Source organism: Anguilla anguilla, chromosome 10 (assembly GCF_013347855.1).
Source record: "Anguilla anguilla isolate fAngAng1 chromosome 10, fAngAng1.pri, whole genome shotgun sequence".
NCBI classification, from domain to species: Eukaryota; Metazoa; Chordata; class Actinopteri; order Anguilliformes; family Anguillidae; genus Anguilla; species Anguilla anguilla.
Window position 1 is genome coordinate 9,450,229 of NC_049210.1, and position 24,517 is coordinate 9,474,745.

Consider the following 24,517-nt stretch of genomic DNA (forward strand, 5'->3'; position numbering starts at 1 on the left):
AAGAAACAAGTAAGTTATTTGGTACAAAGCAACAGTTCAACCAATTCTGTGACAACACGTATTGTTCAAAAATTGTTTATTTCTGATAGCCAAGAACATCACAACCATAAATTATTTATGTCAGGAACAGGTACAAGTTGCTGTAAAATAAGCGTTTTATAAGTTTAAATAGCTCTAAATAAAAACATTTACTAGTTACAGAGAGCACAACAGGTCTTATACAACATTTTTTGTGCATTTTGAAGAATGACATGAAAAGGTGAAAATAAAAACAAAACCACAATTACTTTTCCTCTGTTTAGCCCTTATAGAAGGAAACGTGTATGTTGGAAAAAATGTTGAAACTTAATAAACATGCATAAAATAAACATCTAAACATATCAAAGAAAACATTCTCACAATCCTTTAAAAAGTAAATGTATGTAAAGCATAGATAATGAAAATTCTCCAAAATATAATTTAACTCTTGTGCAATAAATTAGCTACCTAGTACTTTCTTATATAATCACAATACCAAATTCATATGATTCATTGTCATTTTGAATAATGGCATGTGCCAAACTACTATGTTACAACACATGGTACACTCTGTCATGTGATCAAATGCCACTAGTGCAAAACTACCTCACACTTAGATAGAGATCATTAAAATACTGAATGTCACATTCAATAGCTACTCACTGAAAGTTTCACTGCGTGCTAACAATTGAACATTTACTACCCGCACTGAAATGAGTTGGGTTTTAAGATTACGGTAGTATCCACAAAGAATAATCTAAACGGATTTACTTGTAAATGCTTTTGTAATATCATGACTTACTGAACAAGGTTTTCAGTGGAACTGGTAATATAACCCAGAACAAATATCCTGGTGTGTAAACTCACATTACCCCATCTAATCTTTGCAATATGTTGAACTTGCACTAGTATAACACTTGCATGGGCAGATACCATTTAACTAGCCGCTCACTGCCCCCTGGTGACAGATGGTAGGAAATGCAGGTGGACCATCATTTCAATCACAGCTGACTGGCCAGCCCTTGATGTTTCTGTCAAAATGATAGAACAAACATACAATTAATGATGAATGAGAAGGGACATTGGTTTGGGCTTAGACATACAATCCACCTCTAAATTAAAGCTGGTTCATGTTTTATATATGGAACGGGCAAAAAAAAAAAAAAAAAAAAAAAAAGGGTCTCTTTAAAAGATACAGTTGTGTGCAAGATGTATGGAAATAAATGTCCAATAATGTGTGGCCTGGAATGAATCTTTCCCAATCACACAGCTGATTCTTTACTCCGTTTTGCTTTTTAAGGTGGCTCGGTCGGTTCTGAGACTGAGGACATGTTCCCCGGGCTCCTGAACAACCAGGTGACACACAGGTAAAAGGACACAGAGGGAGAGAGCACAGGAACTTGACTTACATCCCGGACAACATCCAACAAGACTGCCAGCCCCATTCCCCCCCAACCACTAGACCTCTCCATTCCCTTGCTCTAAGTGCTGGAAGAATGACTTTCTTATGAACCAAGTCCATGGTGCTCAAACAGTGAGCACCAGAAAGCAGTCAACCACTTCACCCTTCACCACTCTCTTTAGCGTCAACATTGGAAGCAAGCTCTCTATGTAGGATTCTAATCCCAATCAGGACTCCAATTCAAATTAGAGGCAGCCATTTTAGACCGCTTTCTTGCCTCATAAGGAGGCCAGTGGGCCCTTTCACCCTTGAGTTTGAAACCTTGTGCAAATTAGCAGAGCAAAGCCCTTTTCTTTTTAAAATTCAATATTAGTATCGCCATGGGTCTTCTCTGAAGTAAGCTCACTTTACTATGTAAAAAGGAATTCTAACGCACTTTTGAGCTTGTGGTACACACAATCCACATGCTGATTTCTTTTGAGCATCTGTGAATCTAGGGGGAACATTCTTCATGTATAGAAACCAAATTCATGTTTTATTATTCAATTCGACACTATTTAAGTGCATTCATGACAGCCTAGCTGTACAAAACCATAATTATGCCAACAACGTTTTTACAGAGGTACTTCTGCAAATTCTGTGGGTACCACACAGGGGGCATTAACTAGGTTGGAAGGTGTTTTTGTAGTCGAACGCAATCACCGGAAATTTGGGGGGAAATAGTTGGATCTGCTATTCCCCCAAGGATCTGAAGGGGTCTGAAATATTTGGAAAGGTTTATAAAGGTTTGTAGCAAGATGGCTGGTAGATGGCTAAAGTGCTGGTATTCAGTATGTCATGTGCCAGAGTCAGTGTTGCTACGTTGCTAGCTAGATAGATGGAATTTCCTTGAGTTTGTTTATTTCAGGTACCACAGCTATGTAGATTATATATTCATAAATAATTCAAGATAAGTTACACATTCAGAGAAGTAAAGTTATGTTTTTAATGGCCATATTGGCAGCAGTTATGGGATGGGAGCCAGCATTAGCTTAATGCAAATACAGTAGCTACTTACATAGCTGTCAGTGATAAATTGGAACATGCATTTCCACTGATCCTTTAAGAACAGAAATGAACAAGATATAGGGTAACACATTGTATGTCAACAGAGAAAGGTGGTTGCCTGTGCAAGATGGATTGAACCAAGTCACACCATATTGTAAAAGGGAAGTGATTCTTGCACCGTTCCAGAGAGCCCGCATTTGTAATTTTTTGTCAATGAAAAAGATTTCCTCAGATTTGAAGCCATATTAAAACACCTGACTGGACCGAATGAAAAACACTTGGATGTGTTCTGCATTTAGTACTGCTGGGTACACTTTATGTTGGGGTCATTCAGACGGACCCTATGAGGGAACCGTGGAAAAGTAACAATGCAAAAGTGGGCTTCACTTATACACATAACATCTTTGAATATTTCGGAAATGTGTACCTCGTAAAAGTCCAGTGGGAATAAGATCAGTGCCAGTTTTCCAGCTTCAAAAATATGTATAAATCTCACAGACTTCATTTATAATGGAAATGCCTCAACACGGAATTGTAAATAAGGTCACAAGAAGCAAAGAGCAACAGTGACAGGCTAGATATAACCACATTTTTACAAAAAAATAAATTAATAATTCAGTGATAATATATTTCCCATGAACATAACTCTCAGGCACAAATGAACAACATTAATGACCCAATATCATGTGTAAATGTGTACCACTTCACCAGGGGGAACCTGGGCTTGGAATATTCTGGTGTTTATTTTTGGTATTCACTTGGGCATGTGAAGCCGATGATAAATTGGGCATATAAATAATCACATTTTTAAAAAGGGCTGTCCAATTAGAACACACAGAGCTATGCATCAGCCAACGTACAGGAATAAAGTCAGTATGTGTGCACAGCCATAACACACTGAGGAAAGACACTACAAATTTTAAAAAGCTGCAACATAATCAAAATCCTCTAGGCTTTACCGAGAAATTAAGGATCTTGTCTTTAAACAGAAATGTGCAATTCTGGTTTTTCTTCCGATCATTGCGTTTGTCTCCTATTGTCTTGATGAACCATGTCATTTTTTTTCCAGCAAGCTTCTTAAGTAAATTATTGTTGCAAATGTCAGGGATTCCAAACGGAATGAGTTATTTTCAGTTTGTTTAGAATAACCAAAGTCTCAGATTGAGTGTGAGAATGTCTTCATTATTGGATAATTTTCTTTTTTTTTCTTTTATAATGGTGCTACCAAACTGTGATCCTCTGTTTTATGAGGGTACACATTTCCAGCTGAATGGTTATGTACGCTTATACTTGAATGGACAATAAAAATCCATATTGTGCTTTTTGTCTGCCGTAATAAAAGGATGAATTACTGAGTGAAGCACCGTTGGCTGATCGCTACTATTATTGCTTTGCAAAGTACATCTGGCTTTCGATCAAGTCCATCAGTAAAGTAACAGGTGCTGAATCAAAGTCACAGAGTGTAAGACTCATGTGAATATGAACCTGAATTAGTAGAAACACACCAGCAGTGCTGTACGTGGAGGTCCAGCGCTTTGGAGACTTTGGGGTCAGTTTGCGCTTCCTCGTTCACGGGCCTGGGGTCAGTTTGCGCCTCCTCATTCACAGGCCTGAGGAGCTCTAGGAGAGCATAGGGATTACAGCATCAGTAAGCTCTGCTAGCCTGCCCTGCCAACATGCTCTCAGACACTGTTATTATTATTGTTATTATTATTATTATTGCTGAAGGCTGTCTGCAAAAATCTTCTCACAATCATTTCTAAAAAGAAAAATTGTGAAAAAAGTACAATTAGGCAGTCTTTGTTTCAGGAAAAAATAATGTTATTACAGCCTTTCTGTCATTCAACCTCACTTGTGAATTTCTGCATTATTAGTTAAAGACGGCTTCATACTATACCTGAAAGCCTCAGAGCTTTCCCCTTCGATTTCTTTGTTCCACTGGACAGCTTCCGTGCTCTTATCAATGGGTGTTTTATGGAAAGGGCCTGCAGTGCTACAAGAGTACAGTAATGATCCGTTTCTGGAAACCTTGCCTCTGGGTTAACCCAATGTTCACATCATCAAGATAATAGTACTTTAATTGTCAGAGTGAGTCTTTGACAGTTCCGGATTAAACATGTACACGTCGTGCTCCGAGGGCATACCTGCTGCCTTGCAAGAGAAAACCGCCAGGGCATGCGTGCCATCCACCCAGTGGATCTCCAGACCTCTCGCGCTATCAAAGCAACACAGTCAGATATGTGGTTAAGTCAGAGAATAGACACATTTAACTGCCAAACTTTCTGTGAGATCCATTCCCAGGTTCCGGTAAGTTCCAGACGGCTGCGTGCAGAGAATCACCTGAAGCCTGCGAAGGCGTCCAGCAGATCCTCGGTTCTGAACATGGGGGAGATGTTGTATATTTCCAGAATGTGGCCGAAGGCTTCAGCGTCGACCCGCGCGTTCTCATAGCACGAGTAGTCGTTCCGGGCGCTCAGAATCACAACATCCTGCTCTTTAAGATTGGTGGTTATCTGCCAGGCGGGAAAGCACAGAATTAACAAATCAAAGGTCACAGGTTCACATTCGATAATTACTGGGGCATTCAACAGGCAAACACAACGCTGTACGTGCATTGACGGATGCACTGCAACTTCCTAAAGTGCTAGCACAGACAGAGGCATCTAAAATAAGCACTAAATTCCGCCCATAACTTTCACCCCCAGCTCTTCCCTTATTGTACACGATACTGCACCTCACTGATATAAACCCCGTTCATTTGTGGTGCTGGGGCAGGTAGGGCTGTGTTGTCGCAGGCATCTCCAGGTGAGTAATCCCAGGACATGGCCTTGAAGTAAGAAACAGACTGGTCCCAAGATGGAGGCCAGGGTCCCAGACCGGACCTGTCCAGGTTCACAAACGCATCGTGCTCGCAGGTCACGTGATCTGAACCGTCAGACTGTGCGTCCTGATTGGCAGCGAGGGACTCCTCTGTGGTATCAGAGCAGGACTCCTCCGAGACGCTCAAACTGCTTATGGCACGTGTGGCACTGTCCATCTCCCACAAGGCCCCAGGACTGAAGATGGCCTTGTCTGGCTCTCTCTGGTCTCTGCTGTTCATTTGTATAGTCCTGGGCCTGGGGTAGTGCTTGTCCTTCCAATATTGATTCCCTGTTACCAGCCCCAAGGGCTGTTTGTACCTTCTACCACCTTCATCACCATCATCCTCTGAGGATATTCTGGGAATGAAACAAAAAAACACCAATTTCAACAGCAATAACTGCACTGGAAGAAAACAGTGGAACTGTGGAACAGCATCCACATCTCTCACAAAAAAAAAACAGGATTTGGTTTGATCGAAATTAATAGTGCAGTATGAATTATGGTTTTTCCTGTATGGATTACACTGGTGTAAGGCTTAAATGTAATGGCATATATCCATGAAATATATATTGGGTACAACTGCGAATGTAAACGGTGCAGGCACAGTGGTTTTGTGGTGTTTGGCGCCCCTTAGTGGCCAAAAAGCGTCAATGGGATCATTGGGTAACAAAAATATTTTAACATGATGTCAGAAATGCTGATTGTGGAACTGTACCTTAGATCAGAGTGGCAAACTACCATTCTGCGGCTCCGGCCCTCTCCCACAGAAAAGGTGCACAGGGATGAGTAGTTTTCGATAGTTTTCTGAATCAGGTCGCAAAGTCGGCTCGGTAAAGGAGGGAATATCAACACGCTGGAAGAAGAAATATATTGGACACTGCGGCCCTGAATTTCATGTTATGTACATCTGTACGTGCTTAGGTTGTTGAATATTGTGGCAAACTAACTGTGTTTCTCAAGTAATAACAATGAAAAAAACATTACACTTTTTTACGCAGCACATACAAACCAACCTCTTCTTGCTTGTCACAAATTCAACATTTGGCAAAATCTGAGGTGTGATTTAAGCATTTACTAGCATACTATGAATTTCATTCTGACAGGTTTAAAAAAAGTTTAAAATATGTATGAAAGTTGTGTGTGGTTGTTCAGAGTGTTCAGAGTGACTGTTGTGGAGTCATTTGTTAGCTAACACAAGCTCCAACCCTAATCATCCCATAGACATTTATGCACACCTGAGATCATGACCGTACCTATTTTGTGCGTCTCTTTGTAAAAGGATTTCCAAGTCTTCGAAGATTTTGTGAATGAACTCATTTTCTTGTCTCGGGAGGTAACACACATCAGAAGGAAACGCCAGGGTCACAGTAGAAAATGCACTGTTTGAGCAAGAGAAAGGTGAAAACACTTAATGGAGAGAATACTGCAAGTCCAATCATATACCGGCAATTTAACTAATTAAAAGTTACTTTATGAATCAGAACACCTTCTAGGAAACGAATCATTATAAATTATACCTACTTAGCCAGTCAATTGAGCTAGTTATATTAACATTTGGTCTCTGAAAACCATGTGGATGGCTAAAACGTAAAATGTCACAACATCCACCAACTAACCAACCACCCTGCGTACGCTTAACCTAACTTGATTTACGTTAACCGCGTCAGAACTAGTAGGCTACCATAACACACGGCACAAAGGTAAGAGCTGGCCTTAGTGAATAAGTAAACTTACTTTTTGATATACTCTATTATTGCCACATGGTTGAGTGTCAAATCAGGATAGTTAAAGCAAGCAAATGAAATTAGCCAATGTAAGTTACCTTACCTTACAACTTGCTACCTAAAGTCAGCAGAGCTACGACGGATTGTGTAACGTTATGAACGTTAGCACTAGCTTGGTTTACGTTAGATTTAAATTACGATTGGTTAATTTAGCAAACATCCAACATACTCCAGCCAACCAATCTCTCGGGTAGCATAGGTTTTTATGTTTTCAGAATGCTTGTTTTGTCTCACCTCACGCGTTGCTGCATATTATTTTTAAAACTACATTTATAATTATCCAACAGCTAGCTTTAAAAGTAGTGTGTTAACGTCAACTTGCTAGTGTTGCCTACACTTGAGAAGATGTCCTGACTACCAGCTAGTCTACCAAAAGGCGCATCGTTTTAGAGACAGCTTTATAGGAGATATATTGAAAGGGAGATGTTGTACTTCTTACCCAGCTAAGAAGTTCCGGTCCGTAGCGTTTAAGATCCTGCAGTGAACATTTGGAAAAAGTAAAACAAATTTGTCTTCGATACTAATAATTATTATAGTAAATTTTAATTCCATGTGTTCTTCATGCATATTAGAAACATATTTGCTCATAGGCAATACGTGATGTGCTATCCGTGAAAAAATATTTTATACTAAATATATTTAGTATAATCTTAATATATAAGATTATACTAAAAAACATGATTTTAGTATAATCTTGTAATCTAGTACAATCCAGTCTGACTCGAGTCCAAGTCATGTGACTCGCGTCCACATCTGTGGCCAGTGGTTCTCATCTGCAATACCTATGCCTCACTAAATACTCTTCAGACATGGCTGATGTATGAAGATAAAACTTTGGCAAAGTCCTGCACATACATACATTGCAGAGTAGTCTAAAGAGTAAAGAAAGGTTTTGGATTTCTCTCACTCATTCTGACATCAAGGGCTTAATTCTCTGATGAAACGGGATTCACAGATGTCCAGTTGGCCCTCTAAATTGCAGAAATATGCAGGTCTAGCTGAGGGAAGTGCCACAGAGCAGGGAGTTATCTGCTCACTGGTGTGCCAATTGCACAGAATCACCAATGGTCCTGTGAAACTAGAGAGTAGCTTGGGTAACCTATTTATCTCTCCTACAGTGAATCTGAATGAGAGAAATTACATTCTTGTGCAAGATGAGTGCATTTGGGGAACCACAAGATCCTTCAGGGTCATATTACACTGAGATGTATACATGCTATACATGCCATTTGTTTGATTCTGAGCTATACATTTAAAATTTCAGTATCTTTAGCTTTGTTGCCCTTGGATATATAACTTGATACTCAAACTACTTAAAAAAGTAGACTTAAAAGGCTGTCATAACCTGCAGCTTTACGAGATCAAGTAATGGCCCAAATATCTGTGTTTCTAAACGTGTTGCTAAACTCAAAGAGTCAAAATGCAGCTGTGGACACAAGGATGTGAGATGAGAGACTGGTTTTCAGCCAGAGTCTGAATCTGTCCCCCAGCCTCCTCTTGATAGATCATCATGTTGTCAAGAAATATTCTCCAGCTCCGAAGAGATACTGGATAATGGCTTTTCCAGGGTTCTTCAGTTCCTTTGCTCCTTTAAATCATATGCAGACTGTGCTTCCCAAGCCATTTACTTGGACACCAGTTCTAAACGACAACAGAAATAGACCTGCAACAGATCTGCTACCTGTGAAAAATGATTAGAAAAACATTTAAGGGTCACATGTAACTGCCCATAGTTTTATTCAATTTCTGATTTAATAAACCATTGAAACCTTCAGCTGGAACACAGGTGTTCAGAACACTTACAGGTTCAGTTGCAAGTGATCCAAATCCTGGTGTGGTGCACTTTTAAAATTACCTATCCAGTTTGTTTTTGCTTCATTTCGGTCAGGAAAAATTCAAGCAAACTGCAAAGTTCAAGTTCATTGGTTTAGTCCACCTGTGCAACATGTAGTCTACAACTGTGTTGGCTTCATGCTGTGACTTCAGCTGCTTTTTGCAGTGAATATTCTCTAGGATTAATTTATGATGGAGAACACTACCAGTGACTACCGATGCTGTCCCTTGGGAAAGTAGTTAGGAGTAGTAATGGAGAACAAGGTAACTGAATGACAAAAAGAGTCACTTTGCAAGAAATCACATCCATAGTCAAATGCTAATTTTTCAGTTATTTGTTTCCAGTTGATCCTGAATGTGTTTGCATTTACAGTACACGTTTTTGATGTAACAAATTCAATCTAAAGCAGCCACTCCTCTCCAGCAGCCTGGATGAACAAATTGCGACCAGTGCTATTTGCCTCAATATGCATTTCAAACATACAATTAGAACAAAAATGTGCTTTTACGTAGTCATCACCCATTCATTTTCATTCTCACAATGCTTGGTCCGTTTAGGCACACTGCACAAAATTTGAAATCGAAATGCTGCATACTTTCCCCAGAATAATATTCTTTAATTTACTCGTTCTGCAATGCATATTCCAAACAGATGTCTCTTCCATTCTTGTAATTACGGTTTTGTAAGCTGGATCCTTGTATGTGTCAGAACCATTACTCAATTCAGAATTGTGCCTTTTACCTATTAGTCCTTTGAAGTGAATCACATTGCAGCTGCATTAAAGAGCATAAACAGTTTGAGCAGGGACATCAAAATGCAATATTAAGATCAGTAAATTGCAGTAAAATCAGTAAAAAAAATATCAGTAAATGCACAGGGCAACAAATTAAAGAAAAGACACATACAGTTTATTATGCTACAATACACCGGATAAGAAAAGAATTTACATTTGAAAGCTTAAAAAACAGGCTTTGCTTTTTTGGAGTCAGAAGAGATTTCAGACACTTCCAGTACTGCCAAACAGCTTTTAAGGTTTCTGCGGTAGTTATGGTTACTGATTAGTTTTTTATTCCCCAAATGAACACATTCAGCTTTGCCGAGTTGCCTATGCAATAAATAATGGTTATTTTGGTCAACTTACAGCTCCAATAGCCAGCTTTTCTAATTTACAACATCATCTGCAAGGTAATATATCTTTCAAAGACTAGATGTATTAGGGAATATTCAGTCATTCATTAACAGTTCAATCCAAGACGTAATTTTTAAACATATATCTTACTAATATAATGATACAGGGCATTTGAAAACAAATGTATATACAGGAGGATGCTTGCCGTATAATACCCTGTTATTAGTAGTAATGCAATAAAATCATGAGTCATCAGTACAGGTTATAGGAATGACATTATTTTAACACTGTCAAAAGAACCCAGGGATACATAGCATGTTTCTCTGCACAGCGTCCACACGATACAGGACACACTTACCTGACGCAACCGACTTCACAATAAACCAAAGTACACAAAACAGCGCACTTTAGCCTCATCTTTCTGTTGAAAACAGATACACACAAGAGATAAAGCGTAATGCCGACGAGAATAATCACTGAAACATGGCACAGTTTAAATGTACATACTGATGATTAATGTTGACAGTGAATGATCATTGTACAAGTAATTATTTGAATCAAGATGAAGCAGTTTCTTTTTTTTTTTCTTTACATACGATGCATAATCTTACCTCCTAGTGCAGCTGAATAAATAAAACAATAAAACAGGATTAAAAATGAATGTGAGAGGAAATTGTGCATTAACTACATACAGTAATCAGAAGGACAGGAGTGATTGTAGAGACGCAGTTGGTTGGGAGGGTTTTCCAGTGTGGCTGGAGGGTGTGGAGGGGTCGGACTGGGCTTGGCTTTTCAGGGCAATCCTGGGATGAACCGGGCACACTGGCTCAGTCCTCAGGCACGGGTCGGGCGGGAGGGAGGGTCCATTTCACGAGACAGAAGATGCAGAAGACTCCAGCGGCCATGCAGACTGCCACTGTCTCGCACAGGGAGCTGCCAGATGACGTAAAGTGACCGTTACTCTCTGTGGGCTGCGCTCTGGAACACAACCCCACCTATCTTTCACATCTGCAGCTCTGCAGAGTGCAGCTCATTTAAAATGCATTACACATCAAACCTCAAATCTCTTACGTCCCTTGCCATAATCTACAAAGCAGAGATCCTCAAGGAAAACCTTGTTGAAGGAATGCCAGCAAACGAATTTCAGTTGTCAACCGATTTTGCAGCGATAGCACGTGTGAAGTAACCTGGGGAGGGAGGGCAGTTCTGGGATGGTTTGACAGCCAGAACCCTGCCACCCATAGGAAGGTGGGGTACGATGGGCACCATTTTTCGAGGGGTACCCCACCGCACAAGTGTCAGCTGGGCGGACTTGACACCGGCAACCTCGTCATGACTCATTTCCCAGCCATTACTGTAAACGGGCCGTGTTCCCCTGCCGCAAACTTAGGTCTGCAGCAATTACACGAGAGACTGATCCATCACACACTTCAACCTCAACTGTTAAGTTTCTGGCCTGGCGAACAGCAAGCGCAAGGCTGTGTGTTCAGCCGTTTAAGGAAGAAAGTGAGGAGGACAGGCGGCACAGAGAAGCCTGTGTGAATGCAAGTGTATATTTGTCTTTTCTATATGTGTATATGCATCCTACTTTATTTTATGTATTCCTTTATTGTAAAGTGTTTTGAGACCTACATTGGTGATAACGCACTTTAAATAAACTTAACTTGACATTATGGCACTTAGCACATTACACAGGATTGCTGCTGCCAAAACAGTAATGTTTTTCTCCGTTTTAGACTGAATTACTCATGGAACAAGCTGGCCCCAATATTTACGCTAAAGAGCTGTGCTGGAACAAGGCAACATTAATCCCGGAACAATTAATTTCACGGGACACACTGTGTTTCTCATATGCTCATAAGGATAACTGAAAATGAGGCTGAAGATTTTGTAAAGCACAGCTGGGTACTATTGCACATGTCACAAATTGTAATTGAATTGGCTTTATGTCATCAACCGGTCCATAAAAAAACAAGTCTGAGTTGCCTGCTAGTTTTAATATCACTTTTTTAATAATGGAATAAATGTAAATAAGCAGGCAATTTATAAATGTATTAACACAAGCTGGATTAGTCCATGTAAAATTAATCATGTGGGTTACTGGAGAGATACAAGGCCACAGTCCATCTCTGGTGACTGCATGGCTAACAGTCTCTACGAGACTCCAGGCCACAGCAGCAAACGGCACTCTGAGAGTCTGATTCCAAACAGGCGGCATTAGCTGAACCAATCTGCGCTGAATAAGTGGATGTAAGCGCAGAAGCAAACATTAGTGAGACCAGCTCCATGCCCTTATTGGTATGACAGCATTAAAAGCTGTTTAGTATCGTCATCCGTTTGTAATGACGCAGTCAGCGTTTTTAGACGTGCACTCTGCGGCCTCTTTCCCCCTAAAGCATAAGAGCCAGAGCTCCCTGGGGAATACTGTCGGCACTGAGAAATTTTCCCTAATGTTTGCATATGGCAAAGGTCCAACTCCCAATTCGGTCTGCAGATACTTTCTGCAAACCGTTTACATTCCACAGTTACCACGTGAACCTGTATGCGTAAGGGACAGGAATTCTGTAAGGAGAATACGTACGTGTGTTCCTTCATGGCCAGAAACCTGACAAAGAAAGAGAACTTTCTCCACAAGATTTATTGTGAATGTCAGTGTCGCTGTGTGCATAACATTTAAGGGGTCATTTTTGGCTCAGAAATCTTTTGAAAAATAGAACTTGGAGGAGTTTCTGTGCTGGTGAAATTTTTCCATCACCTCTGCTTGACACTTAAACCACAAGAGAAAATGTTTAAAGGCAATTTGATACCTAATTAGAAAATTATGTTTCTTTACAGCTCAAATGTTAAATCTATACAGCAAGATGTGATTGACTGGTATGGACAGATTTAAAATAAAAAAAAGAATGGCATTGTGTTACCCTTACAAAGCTTGGGAAAAAAGCTATTTTCTGTTGAGAAACAATATTTAATGTCAAAATTGCATTCCTTGGTGTTTGCCAGAACAATGAATTGGGAGATGTTAGTGATCCAAAAGTAGTGTTTATGACAGGTCAGGTTTCGACTCACATTCACAATCATCACCGCAGGAGTCAAAAATGTATTTTTACCCGAGACACTGGCAAGATCCTGAAGAGTGACTGCATGTTCAGACAACTCCAATGCAGGGAACTTATGAGAACAAATATGTCATTTATATTCAGGTTCATATTCAATTTTTATAAGAAACTCAATCTTAATAAACGTATTATGTTAATATCCTTGTGCAACACTTCAAACTTGATTTATGATTTATATACAAGTGAAAATTCTCCTTGGGTCCCACATAATGTTAACTGAATTTCTCTAACTCAATTATCCATCTCCATGCAAAAAGTCTGATGCAATCCAAAGAATAGACTGGCATCTCCTATCAGGGATATGCTTTTAGTGTGGCAAAATTACCCTTAGGCAATCTTTAGCAGCAGACAAAACTGTATAGGGCCCTTTCTGAACACCAGGAACAAAAAAAAGAGGAACCATGTTAAATGTGGGATGCAACTCTGAAACCAGAAGTCTGGGTGCTTAAGTGTCTGGATTACAATGCTCACCTTCAGTGTGTTTTATCTTCCGGACCCCGTGCTTCTGTCTTCAAATATGGTGATTTCAACCTGGGAGATGTATGATTAAGGCAAATCTGTTGAGTCGTAAAGACTAAGACCCAGAAACTCTGTGGATGGCACAAGGGATACTGTGGTATCTGAGGTGGAACATAAACCAGGTCTAGTGTCCTCTCCAGCCTCCTCTCTCTCCTGCTCCTAAGCCAAGGTCCGCAGCTTAACGGAGATGTGCTGGAGAAATGACCCAGGTCACCACGCAGTTGATACAATCACACAGGGTGGAGGGAAGCTTGGGGGACGCGGTAGCAGCTGCAAGCAATTTCTTGAATGTTCTGCGGCCGAGGCCTTTGCTGCGATACTTTCGGATGTTAGGCCTGCCACGCACTCAGAGAACCGTGAAGTTGAAGAGCCCTCTCAGATTTTATGCAGATGAAGTGGATTGATACTGCTTTCCTTCTATTATCGAAGGGTGTCCTTCCTCACCTTCCCCCCTCCACTCCAACCCCCACCAATTCCACACAGACAGGTGAGAGGGTGTTGGCTGCTGCTTCGCTTTATGCCCTCCTCACAGCACACAGCTGGGCACCAGACTCGGAGAACACCACCGTGGTTCTGTCGCCCACCAGGCAGCTCTTAAAGCTCAGCAAGGTCCCAGCATCCCCCTGGGGAGCGGTCCCACACACCTCTGCTCTTATGGGCAGTGTACTCCTGCTAGTGTGTAAGTGCAGTCACCCCCATCTGAAATTCTGTGAAACTTCAGCAAAAAATGTATTGACAGCTTCAAAAGCGGGCCTGGTATTTTTGATGTTTATTCGAATGTGCACTTGCTAACATCAGCAATGTAACTGTGGGTTCTGCGGTTTATTGGTGAGCTGATGACTCGAATAAATCATAGTGACTGATGACAACTCATCTGCCCCATATCTCGATATTGTTTTCTAAATATATCAATCTCTAAGGGAGTGTTGAAAAAGTTGCACAATTGTGCAATATGCTAAACTCGCAACAGATGGCTTTCGTGTGCATCGTAATTACATGCAGTCAGTGAACTACTGACCTCATCGCTCAGAATTTCAACAAAATATTTAGTCGTGTGAGAGAAACTACTAAAATGAACTATGTACCTGAATGAGGTGGTCAAATGGTGGTCAAAGGTGACCCATTTGGAAAGATTCCCTGACCACGATGGGTGAAAGTTTTCAACCATGAAGACTTACTCGCTTAATCTACTGATGTTTGTGACTGTCTCATCCTGGAGATTGACACACCCCAGGTCATACGGGCTGGAATGGTGCCCTGTTCCAACGGGAAAGGATACAACTCTCAGCCCTCTCTCGATTGGATCCGTGAGAAGCAGCCCTCGCGGTGCGTAGATCTTATCATTCTGCTCCTGGATGTACTTGCCGATCTTCTTCAAGACCTGACGGCATTGGGGGAGGAGGGGGTAGTTCAGCTGGAAAAAACACTTTCCGGAACGCACGTTGCTCCATCAAAGCAGATGTGGGAGGTCTACTTTGGGAACATTTTAACATTTTTCCTAAGCACTGGTTTATTTAAACTCCATGCTGCAGAAGAAAACGATTACTCATCCTATGTAATTAATTGCTCGCCAAGAGCACTTCAACTCACCACTTAAGTGGGTCTCAAAGGACATGAGTTTCTCCCTTTTCTCCATTTCATCACAGTTTCATTTCATTTTTAAAAAATCTGGGTTTCAAGTTAACAAAAAACATAATTTGACTGGATCAGTAATAATTAGTGGGGGTCAGCTCCCATAAGAAATACATTTAAAACCCAAATCTAACATCTGTGTGGGTTGCAGGAAATGTATCAGCTGAGCTTGCTTTGAGCTACGCTAGATTTAGTGGCTAGTCCCTGCAAGCGATGTTGCACTCCAGTACTCACAGGCAATGTGATAGGAAGTCGGCCTCTGTCAGGTAACCAATTGCTAAGTAGACATTCTACTCATGGTATGACTGGTTTTAAATAAACAACCTCAGTCAGGGTTCCGCAGCAGTTCTTATGCCAGCAACCCTTTCCCTCCTCTATTCATAACTGTATTTATAACCTATGGGCAAATACAACTACTTTACCATTTTGGAAACAATAGAGGAACCATGTACATAACTCAATAAATGTACACAACGTCTTCAGGTGAGATGAGAAACTTCGTTCCTGAGAATTATCACCAATTTTCACTTGTATGAAGCTATGCATTCGTGGTTGGCAAAGACTTTAAATAATATATTTGGCTGTTTGACACATGTTCACTGATGTGTGATGGCCCTTCAGTGCACGAGTATGGGCTGAGGTGCTCAAACCTTCTCGTAGTGGGTCTCCATACAGAGGAAGATTGTGTAGGCCGTAAGACAAGCCAGACAGCCTTCCAGGTACGACTGGCCTCCCAGTTTCTCCGCTTCAGCATATAGGTTATTCAGTGTCCGCACCGTCTCCTCAAACTGCTGCTTGTCAATCTGCAGTAGACAAAACATTTACCTTCAATATTCTCAGACCCTTCAGAAGACGTCCAGCAGGCAAGACAATGTACAACTCACAATACTTGGCAAGCCAAATAATAGAAAGCACAACTGTACTCCAGTGTTTTTCCATTGGAGTACAGTAATTTTACAATTGGCCCAAATGGCAGCCTTCAACCCTTCAGTACTTGGCACAGACCTGCTTACAAACAATTCAGAATAGAAAAGACCTCTGTCTCTTCCTCAACTATATGGAAAATTTTCCACAAACAATCGAGATGCCTTTACACTCTGTTCAATGCATGTTTTCATTTCATACACTGTATTTGCCAAAGCCAGAGAAAAGGGAGAGAGGACCTCATTCGTACATCAATGTTCTCGCAAAGGGTAAGACAGTAATTTCCTAGGGTCATTATCAACAATGTTAACTGGCTCAGTGAAACTGATTTGATAGGTGTACCACAGCTCTAATGGCGTGATACCTGAAATTATGCTGTCCCTTCCACGCACGGGAAATCAAAGAGGGCCAGTTAATGAAAACCAGCAACTTCCAAAGCTCTTCAAATCAGGCCAGCTCTGTGGCAGGGAGGCTGGTGGGAGGGCAGACGAACCGTGGGGTGTGTTTTGACTGAGTCTCGACCGAAGTCTCCGCTCTTGTTTTGAACCGGCCGTCTCCGCGGAGATATGAAAGGGTGGACTTGGAACCTGCGGACCAGACGGCTGAGCCAGCCCTCCTGGGCCTCCGAAAGAGATCCAAAGCTACGCTTCTCTGTGCCCCAGGAATTTCAAAACAAGTTCCAGCAGATCAGTGGTCTTACACGCGCACCGTGCCCGTCGTGAGAAGGGTCTGTTCTCCCCCTAATCTAGCTTCAGGAGCCTTTTTTTAGCATTTGCATCTTTCCATTACGTCGACTCCACTGATGAGTGCTTACTGGCCGAAGAGTCTGGAACCTCTCCCTGTAAGGCCTTTTTACAGGGTCTGTTTTGTACGATTGCAAAATAAAATGTTTATACTAATGAGCGCAAAATCAGCCATATAACGGTAAGTGAGTTCCAAAAACAAGCGCTACCCATCCCAAACCGCTGGTAAACAACAAGCACTTTGGCTTCATGAATATCTGCCTAAGGGCAACTGTACGAGGAATTCTGATCGCCGCTATTGAGTTGTGTATGTAGGGAACTGTAATGCGATATTCTGTTTCTCATTCAATGGCTCTGCGTAGGGGGAATCTGTGACCAATATGTGTACAGCACGAGACAGAGGTAATGGCAGATCATTCTCCATCCCATTTCCCAAGCTGTTTGGCGGGAGCCCAGCCATATGCTTTCAGCTCAAGGATTCATAGTCAGCTTTTGTGTAACGCCCAGCTCTAATAGATCAAATGAGGAAAGGACATTAAAGATGGACACCAAAAAAAGCAGAAGCAATAGATACTCCTTTTCTTACTCCATGAATCTGCTGGCTCTGCTGGCCTGGAATCCATTCCAGCTCAGCCGTCCCAAGGCCAAGCAAGCTCTAGACTTGCCAAAGGTGAACTGCTCCTCGCAGTACATAAATGAAAAAGACTAATATATCAAAAGAATGATTACATATGTCATCCCTGGGATTTGGAAATCATGTCTAAGTTAAAGAAGTTTGGCTGTTCATGACAAATGAAGCCCATTTCAGGCCACGAGGTGTGCACTGCGTGCATGACGTAAAATCATATAATGATTTTGATGTGTGGAAGGAGTATCATACCAACTTGTTTAATGTGTTCACATGTAAATTTTGTGTCCTGTACAGCACTTCAGACCATTCGTACTAGCAGATGTTAGGATAGTGTACGTTCATCCACTTCACAGGTGTTCAGTATAAATTCTCTGAACAATGACATGCCTCTGAAGGACTACCCAAGTCAGGTGGGCAGGGTCGTCTGCCACAGTCCTGTTTTGCTGTGAAGTTGATCGTTGTTCTGCGGCAATCACAAAACACAGGGAGAACCAAGTTCTGTCCTTGGAATTCTGGATCCACAGGCACTTCCATGTGACAGCATGGCAGCCGGCCACAGAGCTTGACTTGAGTCTCTGGAAAAGTGTTGTTTTGAAAAGAAGGAAAAAAAAAACAAAAACTTGCATTCTCAAGGCATGAGAGTTCAATCGGGGACAATGACCCCATCAACTGAAGGCATACAAGCCTGCAGGGTAGTGTACTGCATGGTACAATTCAAAAAGCACACAAAAATAGACTTTCACACTTAAAGGGGTGCTCCACCAAAAATAAATAGATAGTTTGATACACTTACCCTTACCTTTTCAAAGACTGTTTGTTTTTATGAGTCTTGAATCAAAGCAGTTATCTGCAAATTAATCATATCACTGAATGGCAATACCAGACACACAACACTGCATCAAGATTTCATACTTTCATCCTTCCTTACCTTTAAGAGCTTTTCACCGACATACACCATTACCATGGCAACCCAATCTGGGGCGCTGGGTAATATCAATGTGTTCCAGCTCATTAAGAAACAAGGGCTACTATGAAATCCACTGCCGTTTCAGATGGGTTATCTTTCTCTAATGAGGCAAATATGCTCCTGTGTATTTTACGTACCCTGGTCTCTAGTTCAGAGGGGAACTTGGTCTGAAACTGGCACACAGTTCCATTGGTGTAGTCTCTCTGGATGAACACCTTGGCAGCGATGGCCGCTTGCTGTCTGATGTCCTGCAAGCTGTGGGTCTGGAACGTGAAAAACAGCAGGTAGCATTTGAGCGCAAGAGCCAAGGGTGTGTCAGTCCATGAGGTGCTATAACTTTAAACCAAGCCCCAGAACAAATTTCCCATCGCCAGGATTTTCTACTTTGATTAGGACAAATCGCATCTGCTTCTCAGCTGTGGATTATGCTGCACTAAACAACTGAAAAAAAAACTGAAGAAAGAGCCGGCCAACTTTCTCACATGAACAACAGATGCAAAAGCTCAGGAATACAGTCAACATGATCCATTTTCCAAAAGACCACCATAAGACCTTTAACATCTCTCTATTTGACAAAGCAAAATCTTGGCCAAGAAACCCTTGAGATCCAATTATTGCAACATCTTCAAGAAATACAACCTGCTTAGCCATGGCAATTTCATAAAATACTCTAATCTCATCTTAATTTTTAAAGTGTCAATCCTTAATTTTTTCATATTAAAAAAATGCCTTATTTGATATCTTTTCATGATGGCCTTTTTGTAGCAATATCGATGTCTTCGCGTTCTGTAATTGCTCGTCTAAATGCTATTTTCCACTGGTGGTGTTGAAGCGGTCAGTCAAGACTAAACACTACAATATACAGTCCCTCAGCCTTGTAGGTTGACAAAAAAATGCTGTTGATTATTTGTACATGGCAGAAAAACAAGAACGATGCAGCCTTTGGGATGAAAAACAGAGACAGATCCTTCACAAATTTCACCAGACAAGCATTACATACTGTCTCACTACTGTGCTTGTTTTACAAGAGCAGGACAGACAAAAAGGAGGGTGGGGGGGGCAAGCATTTAAATAACCCTGCGAGTGTGCTCACTGCTGAAGTCTTATAAACATTTACAGTCAGCCGTGCTATTGTCAAACGGGCACTTTTCGGGCTAGCTCTGCAGTAATCGGTTGTTTCTGAAGGAGCTGCAGCACCGCCCAAACAGCAGCCACTCTGCCAGGTGTAATTAACACCAGGCTTCCTCTGCCAGTCCCCACAATGCCCCAGGGCTCCAGGCTCATGTAAACGGTGCCATTCCTATCAGAGCCCTTTTCCTTCCCTTCAACTGAAGAACAGCACAAACGCCTCACATCGCTTTTCAGTTGTGTGGCTAAACCCTCCACAGCTTTGAGCACACACCCACCAAGCCCTTGGCGTGTGTTTTAGCTCTATGGTACTTGTCAAATTGAAGCAGGGTTATCAAATATCAAAATGCCTACAATGAGGAAATTAACCATGCCTCACAGCTGAGCGGGCCATTAGACAAAACCCTTCAATTGCTTAATACAATCATTTGCTCAATTGTCTATCATTGTCATAAAAGCTTGTTTTCCTTCTATGAAAACTCACAGCTGTACAACTGGTGTGGAAATACCTATACATCCTGCAGAGCACATTGGATATGTTTGTACTAATTCCATGTGACATAATATTCAGAACACAGAGATGATGAATTATTTAGCTGCATAACTGGCCAAAGATTGATACATATTTGGGTTTAAGTGGGATGGTTTAGTGGTTAATCTCCAACACACAGGTACATACTACTCAGCCCAATAGTCCATGAGTCATTTGCCAACCATTAAAAAATTAATAGTAATACACAACTGGCATTTTCCAGCCAGATGTAGTGCCTTCCTCGCAATGACATAACAAGCACTCAAGGTTATCAGCAGTCCACAGTGGATACATGTTTCTCGTCCCACTGCAAGTCCACCTGTAGAACAGTGTAGCCGAAACGGTAATTGTCCTTTCCACAATAATAGGCGATTTAAAACTGGGAGGAAACAAAGTGGGGGAATGGGTTTGGTCGTTAAGGGCGCCACACAGCGGCGAGACGCGTCAGGTTCAGCTGTGAAAAAAGAAAACGAGTTGCACCTGCGGCCGCGCAATCAACTTACCTACAATCCACGATCACAGACGCTTTCAGCGAGGTAATTTCAAAACAAACAAATGCTCTCTGCACATTAACTTTTACATGCAATGAAAACCTGGTAGTGACCCATAAACTACAAGCTACTATTTGCCTGGTATTCATAATCTCAATTCAAATTTATGTAGTTTTAATTGGCCAATATGTGAAACCGTAATGTTGGTGTACTTGCTAACATTATTGGCTTGATACCAATAATACCCAATACATTATTGAAAAGCTAACTAAATAAGTAGTCTAAATCTAACTTTAAATTTAGACGAGCTATATCTAGCTACAGAAGGTAGGTTGCGTCCGTAGTGCGTGGATAGCAGCTGGCTACCAAATACAACAAGAACACTTTGGAAACACAGAGAGCCAGGATAGCCACCACGCTGAATCTATTGATTAGACTAGCTAGCTAACGTTAGTTAACGTTAAGTAGCTATCTAGCGTGTTTAGTAGGTATAAATAAGTCAGCACGGTAACTGTTAGCAAATAATTGCACGGAATGACGTGTTTAGCGTCTGTATTGTAAATGTGTTGCTTAGGCAGCTTGCTTGGCAGCACTGCAGTTTAGCTAAGTACAGTAATGAGCCAGCTGGATGTATGAATAACTGCTAAACAAGTCAATTCCGGCAAATTGCAATCTTAAACAGACAGTCAAGCTTTTCTGCGTTACCTGAACGGTGTAGTGAGTACGTCCATATTTTGAATATAGACTAGCTATATAACTTTAGACTTGAACATTATACATAGCAAATGTTCCAACTAATTAACTGTGCTAATACCTATTTTTTAACTAAACACTGTTAAATATATATATATGTATATACATGTATGTATTGAGCAAGATATTGGGCATTGAGGTGTGATTTTCCCTTACCTCCGCCATGTTGAAAGCAGTGGCTAGCTGCTTGCTATCTTCTTGTTCACGAACATGACTTCAGATGAGCAGCACCCTAGATCAACGAGCATTATATCGGTGGGGTGGGCCAACAGCCGCACAGTGTTATGGCATTAGTCTATCCTTGTGCCATACAAAGTAGTGGATATGCGCAGCGCCTGCTGACTAAACTGATATTCGTAAATAATTTTTGTTTGGGTTGTAAGCGCACAAGGTAAGATGTTGAAATTGCTTCTTCATTGTGGTTCCATCCAGCAATGCACACCCTTGCATTACTAAAATAATGTAATAAAAAACAGCGACAGTGACGTCAACAATGCCAGTGGGCCAAACGTTTCTCAATTTCTCTTATTTTTGTTTCTGTTTACCTGACAATGACTGTGGTACTATATAATCATAAATATTATTGTTAGATATTGTCCATTTCAAATTCGTAAATGTTTTATATTTTTACACTGCATTTAAAAGCGGAGACATTTTTTTTAGCCACAATAATTATGGTCACCTTGCAGACAAATTGCAAGGGATTGCTGGCCGTTGCAGTTTAACATGAACCTAAGCATAATCACAGTCCTCTGTTGCAGCTGAAAGCCACTGCACGAAGTGATTGTGGTCCAGACGAATATGTTTCAAAGCTGCAAGTCACTGCTAATGATTGCAGCTCAACATTATCCCTGCTAAAATGAATTGCCAAGGTTTCTTCATTTTTTGTATTAGACACTGTGGAGCCGTATACTTGGCTAACATCGTTTTTCTTTTTTCTGCGATCTGTTTTTATTGAGATTTGCCCATTTGTCTTGTTTGACAGTGATAAAAAATGATTGCTGTACATCATAAGGTCCTGTGCACTCACCCTCTTTGGGTGCATTAAATGGTAAAACATTTCTATCACATTTCTGGCTGTTGGAATCGCTCTCTACAGTATGTGTATAAATCTTGGACTGACCTCATCACCTCTCATTCATGTAAACTGTTTGACTTAACACGATAATAATTATATTAACTTGAGTAATGGCGCAATGACAGGGATGAATTTGTGTATTGAACTTTAAAGTGTTTCTATTTCCATTAGCTCTAAAGGCTGTGTATTTTTAAATAGCTAGACATTTTAAATGAATGAAATAACTCATGGCTTAGTCTGTGAACTATCACAACTATCGCAAGTTAAACATTTACTTTTCTTTCTGGTTAATCAATGAACGCTGCTGTTGATATTTGTGGTGATTTGCTAGTTTGAAAATGGAACAGCCAAATGAGGAAAAAGAAGACAGCTTGAAGACAAAAGCTTGTAGAATCATATTCCATTGGTGTAATTTATCTGACTGTAAGCATTTAAAGCAATGCTATGATTCTGGTCAAGTCACATTCATAATAAGATGTTTGTATTAATGTTCTTTTGGAACCTTCCTGATCAAAGCACTTGATTTTGTGTTCTAAGTCACTCTGGATAAGCATCTGCCAAATGGCGGTAATGCAATGTCAAGTGTTTGAAAATAACGTTTTTAAGAACACATATGCTGGTTTCTCAGAGCCAATATTCAGGCATGTGTGGCTTCCTTGAGTAAATGCATGCATGTAAATCCGTTTCATTAGGGTGGTGTAAATGGCATGGTCTGAAGCACTTTCACTCAATCAAATCCTCTTGGAGCAAATGTTTTGAAAGCCCCGGAGAGATAATATATCACAAGTTCACTCGCCTTTGGAACATTTTGATTTTTATTGTGATCCCGCAAAAGTCCAAACATAATTGTGAAATATATAGGTTCCAAACATGATGATATAGGTCACAGGTGCTTTAAGGGCTACTGAAGTAATATTTCACTAAATTTCAAGGGAAACCCGTTTGGTTTCGTTCACAATTTTTGTGCAAAAAGGCCAACCATTCTATACCTTTGGGACATTTCAGTTAACATTTTCAAAAATGATATTAGGTTCAAGAGGCAGCAGGATCTGTGCTAGAAAGTAGATAAATGAAGTGCGACAATGGAGGTTAAAACATGATCAATGGGTGGGTTGCCGAGCGTCTTTGCCGTAGATCACATCGTTATTCTTCATTCTCCTGAGCATCAGGCCTTGAAAATGAGGGCTGCTCTTCACTTATGACCCTTTATTGTTTTCCCTACTAATCGCATAACTTATGATTTCTGAGTGCTTTGCAGTGAAGGTGATGTAATGCGGGTGAAGTTATGGAACGTGGAAAGTAAAAATGTTCTGCCAGATCAGAGCTGCTGGAGCATTTAGCTAATATATTTGAAATATAAAGGGTGAATATTTTGCACGTTATTTCAGTTATCCATGAAATCTTTTGCATTTAAGATTTTGTTATGACTTACGACCACAGTCTATATGTGATGTATGAACATAGGAATGCGAGAACTAAAGTACAATTAGAGGAATATGTCACGCTAATCTACAGGTTAGCAGCTCATTGCATCAAAATTGATTCTGTATGCTGACCTGCTATGCTTAAAAAAGTGTAAAAAGGCTTTTTCATATTTTAAATTTTGCTTTTGGTACAATAGAAAGACTGAGCAACTTGAAATATGGAAAGGAGACAGGACACTAGCATAGTTCCTGGAAGTAGTTTAATTTTTTTTTAGCTCTCTTCTCTGTAGAGCTATCACTCCTCTTCTGTCCTCCTTGTAGCTTTTCTGAGAAGTTTATATCCCATTGTATTTCTCCCAGTCCCTTATAGAGAGCCAAGTCACGGCAACTATCCAAGCCTTAATTTATTACACAAGAACATTAAACTTTTATTTTAGCGTTCAAAGGCGCAAACGCTATTCAGCACTGCATTCTCCTGGGAGCCTCAACGGCTGCCACAGGGG

The 24,517-nt window shown here is 40.8% G+C and overlaps 3 protein-coding genes across 8 annotated transcripts in view; 1 reads left to right on the forward strand and 2 right to left on the reverse strand.

Annotated features, from left to right (window-relative positions):
* loxl2b (lysyl oxidase-like 2b) overlaps positions 1–3,830 on the forward strand; it is a 36,554-nt gene extending 32,724 nt beyond the window's left edge. Inside the window, exon 14 of the mRNA XM_035379218.1 lies at positions 1,319–3,830. Within this exon, the coding sequence (XP_035235109.1) occupies positions 1,319–1,389 (71 nt within the window). The 3' untranslated portion in view covers positions 1,390–3,830. The remainder of the gene's footprint in view (positions 1–1,318) is intronic.
* Positions 60–7,506, reverse strand: LOC118206459 (R3H and coiled-coil domain-containing protein 1-like). Of its 4 annotated transcripts, none has more exons than XM_035379219.1 (9): positions 7,348–7,506; positions 6,583–6,708; positions 6,045–6,182; positions 5,202–5,685; positions 4,808–4,980; positions 4,612–4,682; positions 4,365–4,460; positions 3,941–4,087; positions 60–1,049 (listed from the first exon to the last, which is right to left on the reverse strand). In XM_035379219.1, the coding sequence occupies exons 1-9, from the start codon at positions 7,362–7,364 to the stop codon at positions 967–969; spliced, it is 1,335 nt and encodes a 444-aa protein (XP_035235110.1). In that variant the 5' UTR covers positions 7,365–7,506; the 3' UTR covers positions 60–966. The 4 variants fall into 4 exon arrangements, with proteins under 4 accessions (XP_035235110.1, XP_035235111.1, XP_035235112.1 ...); XM_035379220.1 differs by having other exon boundaries at positions 7,157–7,498; XM_035379221.1 differs by having other exon boundaries at positions 7,064–7,498.
* A 2,327-nt stretch (positions 7,507–9,833) lies between these two features.
* LOC118206277 (golgin subfamily A member 7) lies at positions 9,834–21,817 on the reverse strand. Of its 3 annotated transcripts, none has more exons than XM_035378751.1 (6): positions 21,669–21,817; positions 18,746–18,871; positions 15,994–16,146; positions 14,991–15,092; positions 13,664–13,723; positions 9,834–11,009 (listed from the first exon to the last, which is right to left on the reverse strand). In XM_035378751.1, the coding sequence occupies exons 1-5, from the start codon at positions 21,675–21,677 to the stop codon at positions 13,676–13,678; spliced, it is 438 nt and encodes a 145-aa protein (XP_035234642.1). In that variant the 5' UTR covers positions 21,678–21,817; the 3' UTR covers positions 9,834–11,009; positions 13,664–13,675. The 3 variants fall into 3 exon arrangements, with proteins under 3 accessions (XP_035234642.1, XP_035234644.1, XP_035234643.1); XM_035378753.1 differs by lacking the exon at positions 9,834–11,009 and adding an exon at positions 12,002–12,312; XM_035378752.1 differs by lacking the exon at positions 9,834–11,009 and adding an exon at positions 12,002–13,244.
* Between the last annotated feature and the right edge of the window lie 2,700 nt (positions 21,818–24,517).

Bases quoted from the DNA above. Each gene is read 5' to 3' on its own strand.
- LOC118206277 (XM_035378751.1), bottom strand. The intron at 15,093-15,993 runs GTTTGAGCACCT...CAATGCCGTCAG, and splicing joins TGGAGACCCACTACGAGAAG to GTCTTGAAGAAGATCGGCAA. The intron at 13,724-14,990 runs GTATCCTTTCCC...TACATCTCCCAG, and splicing joins TCGAGAGAGGGCTGAGAGTT to GTTGAAATCACCATATTTGA.
- LOC118206459 (XM_035379219.1), bottom strand. The intron at 5,686-6,044 runs GTACAGTTCCAC...TTTCATTCCCAG, and splicing joins GTTTGCCACTCTGATCTAAG to AATATCCTCAGAGGATGATG. The intron at 4,461-4,611 runs GTATGCCCTCGG...GTACTCTTGTAG, and splicing joins TTTCTCTTGCAAGGCAGCAG to CACTGCAGGCCCTTTCCATA.